The sequence below is a fragment of the Diorhabda sublineata genome, chromosome 10, assembly GCF_026230105.1.
Source record: "Diorhabda sublineata isolate icDioSubl1.1 chromosome 10, icDioSubl1.1, whole genome shotgun sequence".
Taxonomy (NCBI): domain Eukaryota; kingdom Metazoa; phylum Arthropoda; class Insecta; order Coleoptera; family Chrysomelidae; genus Diorhabda; species Diorhabda sublineata.
In genome coordinates this window covers 11,464,478-11,477,438 of record NC_079483.1, presented here as the reverse complement: position 1 = coordinate 11,477,438, position 12,961 = coordinate 11,464,478, and the positions used below count along the sequence as shown (strand labels likewise).

The 12,961-nt window shown below is 31.7% G+C and overlaps 2 protein-coding genes across 4 annotated transcripts; both read right to left on the bottom strand.

Annotated features, from left to right (window-relative positions):
• Positions 1-1,370: 1,370 nt before the first annotated feature.
• On the bottom strand, positions 1,371-10,132 carry LOC130449764 (DNA replication complex GINS protein PSF3). 3 transcript variants are annotated; one of them, XM_056787761.1, is made up of 4 exons: positions 9,002-10,132; positions 8,436-8,935; positions 8,116-8,384; positions 1,371-5,286 (listed from the first exon to the last, which is right to left on the bottom strand). In XM_056787761.1, exons 2-4 carry the CDS (start codon positions 8,539-8,541, stop codon positions 5,056-5,058), a joined length of 606 nt encoding a protein of 201 aa, XP_056643739.1. In that variant the 5' UTR covers positions 8,542-8,935; positions 9,002-10,132; the 3' UTR covers positions 1,371-5,055. The 3 variants fall into 3 exon arrangements, with proteins under 3 accessions (XP_056643739.1, XP_056643740.1, XP_056643741.1); XM_056787762.1 differs by having other exon boundaries at positions 8,436-8,486; XM_056787763.1 differs by lacking the exon at positions 8,436-8,935.
• A 2-nt stretch (positions 10,133-10,134) lies between these two features.
• LOC130449763 (CAAX prenyl protease 2) lies at positions 10,135-11,235 on the bottom strand. The gene has a single exon (XM_056787760.1). The coding sequence runs from the start codon at positions 11,068-11,070 to the stop codon at positions 10,222-10,224; it is 849 nt and encodes a 282-aa protein (XP_056643738.1). The 5' UTR covers positions 11,071-11,235; the 3' UTR covers positions 10,135-10,221.
• Positions 11,236-12,961: the final 1,726 nt, after the last annotated feature.

Below are 12,961 nucleotides of genomic sequence, written 5' to 3'. Positions count from 1 at the left end.
CAGTGATTACAAACCATTCAGTAGCCAACATACAGATCAATTATTATATACGTGGGTTGCTTCTTAAGTTTTGAGATATCGTAGAAGTCGAATTATTCTCCACCACGACAATACGAGCTCTCGCACATCAGTTCAAATAGAAACGTTTTTGAACAGTTAAAACATCGAATCGATAGGTCCTAGGTCGCCCATTCCTTGTTTGACACCCAATGATGTTTTTTTTATTTCCGCAGATCAAAAATAAATTGCGACGTCAACGTTTTTCTACATCTGAAGAAAGCGGTTAATCCGTTCAATTGAAAAAATACTCCAACAATTGGTTCAAACTAATGCAAAATTATTATTGCTCTTAATAAATAATATTTTGAAAAACATTAAGTTATATCCAATTATAAATATTTATCTCAAAATTTAAATAGTTAAGTTAAGACTCTCGACAAGAATGGTAAATGTTTTTATTTATTTTCCTCAAAAAGCATAAAGCTGATAACTATATAGAATTAGTAGAAGACATGCTAGTTCGATTCAAAAATTTAGGCTGTGATAATACACTATCTCAAAAATCGCCTAGATCAATTCCAACACAATTTAAGAGAACAAAGAATATTTAATTTTCGAAAATCTTTACACTTAAGGTAGAGTATTACCAATATGGAAAGATCGACGATGGGCCATTCTAAAGATAAAAATAACCAACTACAGCAAATGTCAGGTATTACTGATGCAATTGAAAATTTGAAATGGAATTGGGCTAGCCACGTAGCTGGGGTAGAAAAATTTTAGAGCAGAGACCTCTTTACGATGCACACTATAGTAATTGCCGTCCATCAACGGGATTGACCGACGATATTAAGAAAATGCCATCAAATTGGATGAATACCATTTAGAACCAATACAGATGAATTCAATTACATAAGGCTTATGATAATGATGACGATGATAATGATAATGATGATGAGGATGACGAAGTTTAGTTCACTATAGATAATAATAAGATAATTAAAAGCTCTGCAAATATTTTTGCCGTCACGAAATTCCATTACAGGATCGTATAAAGGTGAATATACAAATTCAGCTCACTAAGAATTTTTCCGCAGATAAAACCTAAAATAACTGGACTACAGGAGTGGTATATAACTTCTTCATCAAATAATTTTGTTTTATTTTCGGTTATCTATACAATTCGTTATGTAGCAAATTAATAATTATTTCGTACTATAAATGTTTACGACGATCAGTAACTAAAAAAAATTTGGAAAAATTTACGTACATGGTACTCTTCATGTAAATAAAGACATATATTTTTTTATTGTAATTATCTGTAAATATATACATATCGTAGTAATGTTATCTTTAAATAAAACTACATATTCAATTCAAAAATAATTTTTACTTTAAATCCCACATACAATATCTCAAAAATAAAATATAAAAAAAAATCACATTTTATGTTTGCTGGTATAATAACACTGACTGATAAGATTTTCGCTTACATAGCTTATCTTTAAAAAGGAAATACCCCTCCAATAATAGAAAAAATATTCATTAAGCACTAACACGTACCACTTTTCAATAGTTTTATTATCCCTGTTTACATTAGCAGGTAACTTATATATATATATATATATAAATGGGCGGTTAATATCAGTAAATTTTATAGTCGACTTCTCCCGACAAATTTTGCTATATTTGTGAAGAATTTATGGTGAAATCGCAAGCCAGGCCATTTTCCGAAAATGTGAAAAAAGCCTATTTCAAATACAGTCCCTGACCAAATTATTAGATGCACTGTATTTTTTAAATAATTTTATATTTCTTAAGAGTTTTTATGCAGTAATTGTATATATAAATTACAATATTATTAATTTTTATTTCGAAGATTTGTTGTAGACTACCTATTTGTATTTATTTTGAACATATGGCAACACTGTGTTCACAATGTGATACATGAACGTAAACAGTGTTGCCAGAGCTAGTACAATTGTACAATTTTAGTACATTTTAGTGCATTTTATATGCTAGTACATTTTTCCTTTTTTCTAATACATTTTCCCTGCGTTCGCAAATATAAAGTTATTTTATATTTTCGTTTAATAAAATAAACTAGAAATTGTACTAGATTGTAACAATAATTAGAAAACAGAGCCAAGTTGATTTATATTTAGATCGTGAGATTTTTGTACTTCATTGCTAATTTTATCGGTAAACTTTATAGTATAAATTTTTCATCCTTAAAATAATAATTGACACAGTCTATAACATTTTTGGAAAAAAAAATTTAATTTAAACTTATATTTATACATCTTTCTATAATTTTATTAAATTTGTTTGAAGTTGGTACAATCTAGTAAATTTTCTAGTTCAATTTTTACATTCAGCTTTTAAATTGTGGCAACACTGAACGTAAACAAGTACAAACCTTCATTAGTCGCGATCGGAATCTCGTCAGGTACGGGCGTGTTTCTGTGGCTTTATGGACTGCGATTGTTTGTTTAACAGTTATTTGTTTATTTTATTTGTAGTGTTCAAAAAAAATAATTGGACTTTTTTCATTATGGGTAGAAAAGGCGACCTTTCACAACGTAAAACAGCTGAAGTGAAGGCCGTTGTGAAAGCGAAAACATTTACAAAATTTCACGCATAAAAAAGAAAATTGAGTGAGGAGAGGAATTAAGTCCAAAAAGAAAGAAAAGATGCGGTAGAAAACCAGTTTTCACTCCACAGAGAGAGATGTTTGAAGAAAATTTGTCTAGAAAACAGATTTGCTACCACAAACATGATAAGATCACAACTGCAGTATGCTAGCGTAAATGCTTCTGAACGCACTGTTCGAAGAAAATTGAAAGAGCTAGATTTTAAGGCCTGCCACCCCGTAGGAAGCCCAAGTTAACAGCTGCAATAAAAGCAAAGCACCTGAAGTGGGGCAAACAATGGAAAGACAAAGATGTGGGCTCCTGGAAATCGGTAATATATTGTTATTTAATTAAAACTTGATTTATTTCTATTTTTGACAGGACTGCTTCAGTGACGAAAGCATATTGGAAATTTTGCAGAATAAAGCTCTGTATGTGCGTCGTCGTTGTGGAGAAAAGTTTCATCCTGACTGTGTCGTTCCAACGGTTAAACATCCCACCATAGTGATGATTTGGTCAGTCATGAGCGGCAAAGGCACTGGACGTCTGTACGTCGTAATAGGAATAATGAGGAAAGATCAGTTCAAAAAAGTATTACAGAATCACTTGATTCCGCAGCTCAGAGAATGGTTTCCAAATGGAGAACCATTCACTTTCATTTAAGATGGAACTCCCTGCCACACTGCTCGGTCTGTCAAAGCTTTTTTGGCAGAAGAAAATATCCCTCTGTTGGATTGGCCTGGTAATAGTACCGATATGAATCCCATTGAAAATGTGTGGGAGCTAATGAAAGTACCTAAAGATGTGATTACCCACAAAACCCAGCTTTTGGAGAAGATTATTCATGTGTGGAATCATCATCCTTAAATACAGAAGACAGTAGAGTCTTGCATTGATAGCATGCAGCGCAGAATTAAAGCTTTGATAGCGGCTAAAGGTGGCTCAACTAAATATTGACTTTTAATTACATTGATTTTCTAAATTAATGTTGTTTTATTTATATTAAATTAATTGGTGATTTATTAGATAATATAAAAAAAACAATGCAATTTAAAACAATGAAATGGTACAATATCAATCGGTTATTAACATTTTACATGAAATGTTGCAGTGCGTCTAATAATTTGGTCAAGAACTGTATTTTGGTACTTTAATTAGAGACCAAGCAGTGGGCCCCCACGCGTGCTGTGTTAGTTGTAGTGGTCATTTGTACTAACAAACTGACTAATAATACACAAAACTGAACAAGACACTGTATGTTCGACAGAAGCGACAGCACGACTGATGAATCTGCAGACAATGAGAGAGAGAGAAAGAGGAAAATACGGAAAGTCAAGAAAGTGCCTATTTTCCTGGGATATTAGCTAAAATCCCAACTTGTCTATTGACCTACGATACATGTTCATTTAACTTGAATATTGCAAGCTAAATTATCTAATGTCATATTATGACTGTTAAGATATTTGCTCTGATACATTTTTTGTCTTGTTAAAAATAAATTAATTTTAGAATTTGAATTATTAAACATGTCTTTGGCGTATCTTAAGTTATACACTCATTTTCCAACCACTCTTCAAGATTATAAATTTCTGGAATAGAATTTTTCTCAAGTTCATAATAATTGATTATATTCAGATTTTCTATATCAACGTTCTTTTCGTCAGCCCACTCGGCGTGTTCTGATTCTGCTTTTTTCTTTATTAATATTTCTTTGCCTTGTCTCACTTTACGCCGAATTGTCCCAATTCGATAATTTTTGGGATCGTTCAATTTAATTTTAAAAAATGTTACGTTACATTTTCCATCCAGTATCTTGGAAAGGATGCGTTTGCGGACATAAGACCCAAGGAATTTACCCTAGAGCTTTGGCAGTCGAATTTAGGGACACCCAGTATACATTATAAACCAACTTTTTTTTATTTTCTTCCTACTCTTTGGAATATTTTGGTTGCATTCCATGCTAGATGAAATACCTGCCTCTCCGTTTCTGTTTTCATCTCCATCTTCGTATTTTGATTTTTCTCAAATAACTTTTTTTGAATTGACTTTGGTTTTGGAGATTTTGTGTTTATAGAAAAAAGAGGTTACACCACATAATTTCCAATAACTTGAGAAATAACTTTTGGATCAATTAAACTGAAACAAATATCAATATAAAATACAACTTTCCACGAGTATTATAAAGGATTTATTCGAAAAGTTAGAGCGATGAAAAAAAAATAGAAAAGAAATAAACCTAATCTCACTATTGTACAACCCTCATACTCTAACTCTATCCCATTAAGTTACAAAACTGAATATATATTTTTATTACTAATGAAGAAATAATTTAAAACAATATTCAAGTGAGGATAATCGATAAAAGTATTGTAAAAAATAATTGAAAAAAAAAATTTAGAAAGTGGGAAAATTTCTCATAAATTCATAATAAATCCTCAACATTTATTCTCTTCCTCTTCTTGTGATTGACAACCATATTAGCTGCTTCTAAAGCGGCGCTTGAATCTACCAACCAATTGTTCATTTTTACTCTTGCCTTGTAAGCCTCATTGAATATTTTCCTTTCTAGCATATCCAATTTTTGTTGAACCGAAGGATCTGATATTGTATTATCTGCTAAGTCCATAAGCTGTCTAAAGCGAGTTCTAAATGTCTGAAATCAAAATTTATTTTTCTAGTAGTCCAGTCATTATAGTGGGTTTATCTCGTAAAATCGACATACCCAGTATATTACCATGTAAAAACTTGGGCATCCTAAAATTAATCTCAAAATTGGTGGCAAGTTTTAAAATCCGGGGTCAAAAGTCACAAAAATCGATTTTTTTGACTTTTTTTGCAAATATCTCGTTTTCTATATTTTCTTTTAAGAAGATGCGGGATCCAAGTAACGGATTCTACCAGGAGAGCTGATGGATATGTGGAACTCCCGTAGACTACCCATTAAACCGCCATCTTCTGTCATCTCCTTCCAACCAGGAACTATTGTGATTTTACTTCTGGTTGGTGGGTCTGTCCTTGTATGTTTCTTCGTTTTCTACGATATCATCATACCAAACAGCCGTCTACATTCTTTTGCATAAGAATTCTCTCTGTATAGGTAGCAATCAACGGGACGATATTATCAGGATTTATGCTGCCGACAGTCTATCTCTTCCCTCTCTCAAGCCCACACGAAGAACGTGAAGATACCGTCGGAAGTAGCTATGCCCCGTCAAAAGCTGTGTAATGTAGAAGTTCACCTCTCCAAACTTCCTTTCAGTCTAAGGTCTTTTACTCGTCGTCGCATTTATTAAGCTAATTTCTCTACTGTCCATCGTTATTGCCACTTCCATATAGTTCTAATCGTATTATATCTGAGCTACTTCTGTATATCCTCTTACGCTCGTGACTGACTTTAAAACTTGCCAGCATCCAATTATATGTAATCTAAAGAATAATTTTATGATGCTAAAATACAAGTTCTTATGTGGTAATATACTGGGTATGTCGATTTTCCGATATCTTCACCTAATTTGGTCTAAGATGACTAGACTATAGCAAATTTGGCACTTTTTCAATTTCAATTAACATAACCCAATGGATCCTCAACAACTTTTAGTTAATGGCCATTGAAAAGTGGACACATAGTAACATAAATTGAACGTTATATATTTTAATAAAAGAATTTTACAGAGATAGAAATATCAATGTAAAACTTCAACTATCTCAATTAGAATTCACTTTCAATTTAACAGAGTATAGAGGAAGTCTATAAAGATATTTATATTCGGTTCCCATTTTCTTTTACTAAATCATTTAGTTCAATTAAGTAGGAACATCATTTGCTAAAATATTGAATTTTTATAAAATTTTTTTAAAAAAGTCGAAAAATCATTACTGTTGCTTTAAACTACAAGCAATCCAGAAAATATTTCCTGAGGAAAATATGGGAAGGATAAAGTTTTAAAAACCGATTTACAGTTTCAGCGCAGCAGTTGTCCTAGTCACAATAAAGATGAGGTTACTTTGGAAAATACTTTCTTACAATAGAATTATTTCTGCCTCTGATGCAATCAAATGGCCTCCCAGATAGAAAAATATATTTTCGAATAACTTTTTTGGCTTTAAATGGGAAAACCTCCTCCTGAAAATTTTTGATAGAATTACAGTTGAATAGCAAAGAGGCTATCTTTTTATAGATTTCGACATTATTTAGTAGAAAGAGTTAGATTATTCGAGCCCTTATCACAAGGTGTTACTTTTATTATTTAATTTAATTTTTTCCAGAACTAAAATAAAGATATAAAGTATACAGTAAAAACCGGAAATAACGTATCCGAATCCTTCACAGTCAAGAAAAGATTATGACACCTTGTTATACATTTCAGTTCGCAGATGATCAGGTAATATGTGCAAATGACAGAGATGACTTAGGAAACAGACAGAATATAGGGGAAAATATGATTGACATACAACAATAAAACCAGCAAAATGTGAAAACTATCTATATTGGAGTCATTTTTGACAAAAAGGGGACAGATAATACAGAAATAAAATGTGGCATAAACAGAGCAAGATCAATAACTAAATCACTAAATGGAATACTTGAAATACTGGATTAGGAAAGCCAATAAAACTGAGAATCTACAATGCAATGATTAGGAGTACGTTGGTATATGGATTGTAACGGTGGAAAATAATCGAACTACTAAAAAAATAGAAGCCAAGGAAATGGGCACCTTAAAAAGAGTAAATAGAACGTCAAGGTTACCAATGAACCAGAAAGACATTATAGAGAAGATAAATTGCCAAAAAATATAATAAAGTGGATCCCATAGGAGAAGGGAAAGAGAGGAAGACCAAGATTTCACAGATGTATGAAAAAAGGAAATCAATGATTAAATGAAATATGAATGATAAGAACTGCAGGGACAAGTAACAGTGGCAATTAGACAATGTCATAGGAGGTTTTGAACCCAAATTCATAATAACTGATAAAAAATTTTGACCTTTCGACCTTCTTGAGTCTTTATAAAAAAACTACCAAATTTAAAACCAGTAATTCTTAACTAAACAATATAAGTAATTTTTATTATTGTTACGGTTTTATAGATATTTTTGAATTGTACTATAATTTCAGTTCCTTTTGATGAATACATATGTATTTGAAAGCTTCGAAATATATTGGAAATAGGTGTTTGGTGTTTAAGATTTCAAAAAAAATAAGAGAAACCAAAATCTTCAAATGTATCATACTTTGTATGAAGACAGTTTTATACTATGTTCAATAAACAAAATTGATAAGTTGAATATATATTGAATAAGCTTGAATTATTTAATTAATATTTATAAAGAAGAAGTAAAACTATTGCTCAAAATTAAGACATATAATTTTTCTAGATAAATTACAAATATACTTTTTCCTTTATAGATAACAACTAAATAATATTAGAAAATGATTACTTACTGTGGATTGTATTAAATATAAAATAAAAATACTTACATGTATTAGAGTATCATGGACCTCATTTTTTCTATCAAAATGTTTAATGTAAGCGCCCACTTCATAGAAATAGAGGCTGAATTTATGAAGATCGACTGCCGTGGCATCAGCTTTTAATATCTCCCGATAAGATTCCCTGTATATTTTTGGCAAATCTGGAGCAACAATTGGTTGACGACTCAATGAAATCTCGTCAACTAACCATAAAGGTAATTCTTGGAATGTACCGGGTAGTAGATCTTTTTCCGATACTGAAGGATTTAAGTGGCCTGTAAAATAGATTCGGTTATATATAATCATTATTTGTTATAAGTAATTACCCATTTTAGGAACATTTAGGATAATTTTACAAGGTGTTCTTTCCTGAGTAGCTAAAATATCATCAATTGAATAATAGTTAGGGAAATAAGAGGCGGGTAAAGGCATTTTAGTTTCAATATATTGAATAATTATAACGTAAAACTATTCCTAATAAAACTAACATGTATGTTGATTTGAAATTTGAAAGTTTAACAAAAATAAAGGTTATTCTAACACTTCTTCTTTTTTATTGTTTTCTAACTGCTACTTTGCTGCAGCTACCAAAAGTGTATTTTAAGCATAGAGATAATACAGTAATATCTCTATGATTTTAAGTATTATAAATTTATATTATATTATAAATTTCTTTCTCCTAGTCTACACCGTTCTTGTTCCAATAGCATAACCGGAAATGCGCGGCTCTGGTAACAGTTCTTGCTTACGATACCCACGTCGGTTGGAATCAAAAATTATCCAAAATATGAAAATCAAATTTTTCAAATCAACTGACAGGTAAAAACTGAAATTTCAAAGCTAGATTACCCTTAACTAACATCCCAGAATAGTTTGATTGCGTTCTACTTACCATTACTTAAAGCATTTACCAGTCTCATACAGGGTACCAAATTTGGTATTTTCAAGTATGTATTACATAATATCAATGATGATACTTGTTGATTGTTTACTGTAAATTCAGCAATTTTTTGTGCTAAACATCTCCCTTTGAAAAAATTCGATCAATATGTTTTTGAATAAAATAAAATACGGTAACGCAATTATAAAATACGTAGTGAATAATTGATAATGTGTTCGAAAGGGTTTACTAGAGCATCATGGGGACCTATTTAACTCAAAGTTCTCTTAAGTAAATCCCAAAATCCTTGGGTTTCCCTTTCTATTTATTGTTAAAGATGTGAATAAAACTATGTATTTTTTTCATACATAGTATCTCAAATCTCTCCAAATGTAAGTATTAATGATTTTCAAATTTTTTGGAGCAACTTTGAGGTTCTGTCACTCCTCAGGAATGCAACTTGGTATAAAGGTAAATTGCCCCCAATCGCCACATTTTAGGCTCCCCTGTATAAAAAAATAAAAAATTATTTTTTCAAGGAACAATGAAATTTTAAAATTTCACTGTTTATTTATTATATTGAATATAAAACATGTTCTGATCTATCAAAAATAAAAATATTAAATGATCAATATTATTTTTTTCCCAATAAATCTTTCAGAGGCTTTCTATTGGTAGTGTAAGCTAGTTATATGTTTTCTGGAGGGTTAGCTGCTAACCTGGCCCCCCAATACTCCTCTTTTTTCGGCAACAGTGCCACTGAGTTACTCAGTCTACCCAGAAGCATTGCAAGCAAAGTGACAGGTGATAGACTGGTAAAAATAGCGAAGGATAAATCTCCAATGGGAATAGGTAGTAGAGGTTGGCCACGAAAAAAGTGGAGTGACATCCTAGAGCCAGGATGAGGAAAGATATAGAAGAAGAACAGGCATTATACCGAATATGGAAGAAAGAAGTTAAAGATAATAAATCTGTTACTATTATCATGATTTTATGGTTTTACTAGTACGAATCTGTTTTCAATAGAAGGGAGACACTAATATCCCTTACCCCACACACATGAGCCTATAAGCGGACTAATGCGTGTTCCCAACCTTTGCTATTTCTATACTTTTAGCTTAAATTTAAAACAAAAACTGAATGCATATGTTGATACAATTTTAATGTCATGATAAAATAAACATTATATTATAAACATAACAACTAACACATTTATCTAACTGTTTTACTAATCATAACCATTCATTATGATACCACGTAGGTTCCGTCAAGGGTTCCAATAAAAAGCACCATGCACATAAACCGATAATAAATAAACTTACAATAGTAATTTTTTTCATACCCTTATAAGTAACAACTTCAGTGAAATCTGGAAAGCCCATATGATTACAAAACGAATGTACAATGAATATGGATATGAAATGTCTAGTTCTATAGAAAATATATGCAGAATACATTCCAAACAATGTTGTATATGCAAACTGAAAACAGGATATTTTCAAAGACAAATTAAAACTCATATGGTTTATTCTTTCCAACATATGATGAAAATGGGCAACTCCAAAAAACAATGGGCTAGTAAACACTGCTGAATACGGAGTAAAACACTGTAGTAACATTGGCAGCATACAGCTTCTATATGTAAATTCTTCAGTAAAAGGTGCTACTATGTGATTTCTTAACCATATTAAATTTTTTAGATTTGAAAACCAATACATTTCTTCAGTATACAATTTAGATAAGCCACTGTAGAATTCCATTGATATAGGACCCAAAAATAATATCATTGTTAGAAAAAGGGGCATAAAAATTGCCTGACATAATCCCTGAGATCTTAGTCCCAAAATTTCTGGAAATGTTTGTTTTTCTAAAACTTCTTTTCGAAGACCCATATATAAAAAACATGGTGATATAAATAACATGACGAAAGCACTAGTGAATCTTTTTTTTATAGTCGACGGATGATCTCTACTGTGAGGACTTTTCCATATATGAAGACTGAAGACGTAGGTAACAGACAGTAAAAAGCAAAGAAAAATTGACTTGTAACATTGAAAAGTTTCATCAAAATTCCATTCCATCTCGAACAGTCTTGATTGCGGCAGTTAGATGTGTATACATTATCTATTTCATCTGATATACAAATAATAAATATTATCTAAAAACTTTGGTTATGTACTACTTTTTTAAAACAGCACAGAGTATTCTAAGACGAGAGCATTCATTCTATTATACTTGTTATAACAACTAGCGCCAGTAACTGTCTATTCTGTCAGTGTATAAAAAACTGAATATAAAGAATCCATAAAAATGAAAAGCATCAACAAGCTAGACGATAAACTAATACTAAATATTATTTCTTGGTTTATTTCAAGATATAATACAGTAATTTAGTAAATGATTGGTACTTCGTCCTTAAGAAGTAAGATGAAAATCTTTTTATTTCTTCTTTAGAATTAGAAAAGTCTCAGCTACTAAAGCTATTCGGCCCACATTTATATTTGTCTATTTCAGATACATTAAAATATACTTAATATTCTTGTTTGGTCCATTAATCTGTTAGCATTATTTCACAGATCCACACTGTTGGTTATTGTTAAAATCTGGACCGTTGTTGGAACGGTTATTGAAAGCGTTTAAATGAAATTTCCTGCGGAATCTCCGCCTATACATGGTTGTAATAGTACTTGTTATCAACCAAGTATTGAAAAGACCGTCCCGGAAACGTTTCACAAAAGATACATAACTCGGTTGGAACACAGAAGTTTTGTTCGTGGTACGTGCACTGAAACTGGACCAGTGCAGGCCAGTTCATAAGTGCTTAGAATTAGTTCGTTTGGATACAAAAAACGATATAGTGCAGTGAGCAATGGAGCATTTGTTATAAAATCTCTGGCTGGGTTCAACGGCTTTTTTAAAATTTGAACTTTAACATATTTATCCAAGATTTTTTCTTGATTCGCGTAAAAACGAACATCCAGCTTAGCTACAGTTGTAAAAGATGAGGTAACAGGTAAGCTGGCCTGTTGCAGACTAGATATAGATTCGGCAGTTGAAGGTATCGAACAGGGCACCAGTGACATGGCATCGATTTCGATATTGTGATTGAGGTCGAGGGCCCGCTTGTCATCGCAGTCTTCTTATCAGCATACAAGGTAGCTGAAGCTTCGATAGCTAAATTCAAATTTGTTTCTTTATTAGAAACCCCTTGACTACACCGCAAGTCTATACCTTTAAGTTTATCACCATTCCTTTTTTTCCCTCTATTTTCAATAGTAATAATGAATCACGTATCTATCCTTAAGACGGTCACCAAATAACACAGCACTAAAATAACTCACTTACACGGTACACTTAATTCTCTTCACTATTCGTTCACCACTTTTCACTTTAATTCGTTCGCATGGAACGATACTGCCGTAAGCTGCTTATGTAGCAGCCCAGAAACTTTCACAAAGCTTCGTTTATTCCGTCCGAGAGGCGTGACAAATAATCGAGAAACAACGCAAAGTTTCCATACAATACAAAATAGTTCGGCTACTCGACTAGAGATGGCGTTACTGTGCGTTCACTAGTTCGGCTGCAACTGCGTCTACCTCTCGTCAAAAGATGGCGCTACTATATAGATATTCAGATTTAATAATATAACTCTCTTCACTCCTCGTATTTTTTCGGTATAATATCTTGAACAAAATAATAGGATATCATTAAACAAATAATAAATTTTAAACAATCAATAAATAATTTCATTCAGCAGCATCATTTTTTCAAGATTATTTGTTCGTAAATTATTGAAAACTTCTAGTAACAAATCATTTTCTTCAGATTCTGATTTTTGAAAACCATACAAATTGACGTTAAATGATTTCAACGTTTTTGTGGGTGGTTGAAATGTTGTGAATGATCCACCATTCCATTGCAGTGTGAATCGATCCATAATCATATTGTAACAATTTCAATTAATACTCTGTT

Coding starts and splice junctions, on each gene's coding strand:
- LOC130449764 (XM_056787761.1), bottom strand. CDS start 8,541: ATGCCTTTACCCGCCTCTTATTTCCCTAACTATTATTCAATTGATGAT. Junction 8,385..8,435: donor CCTAAATGTTCCTAAAATGG/GTAATTACTTAT, acceptor TCTATTTTACAG/GCCACTTAAATCCTTCAGTA. Junction 5,287..8,115: donor TCCATGATACTCTAATACAT/GTAAGTATTTTT, acceptor TTTTGATTTCAG/ACATTTAGAACTCGCTTTAG.
- LOC130449763 (XM_056787760.1), bottom strand. CDS start 11,070: ATGGAATGGAATTTTGATGAAACTTTTCAATGTTACAAGTCAATTTTT.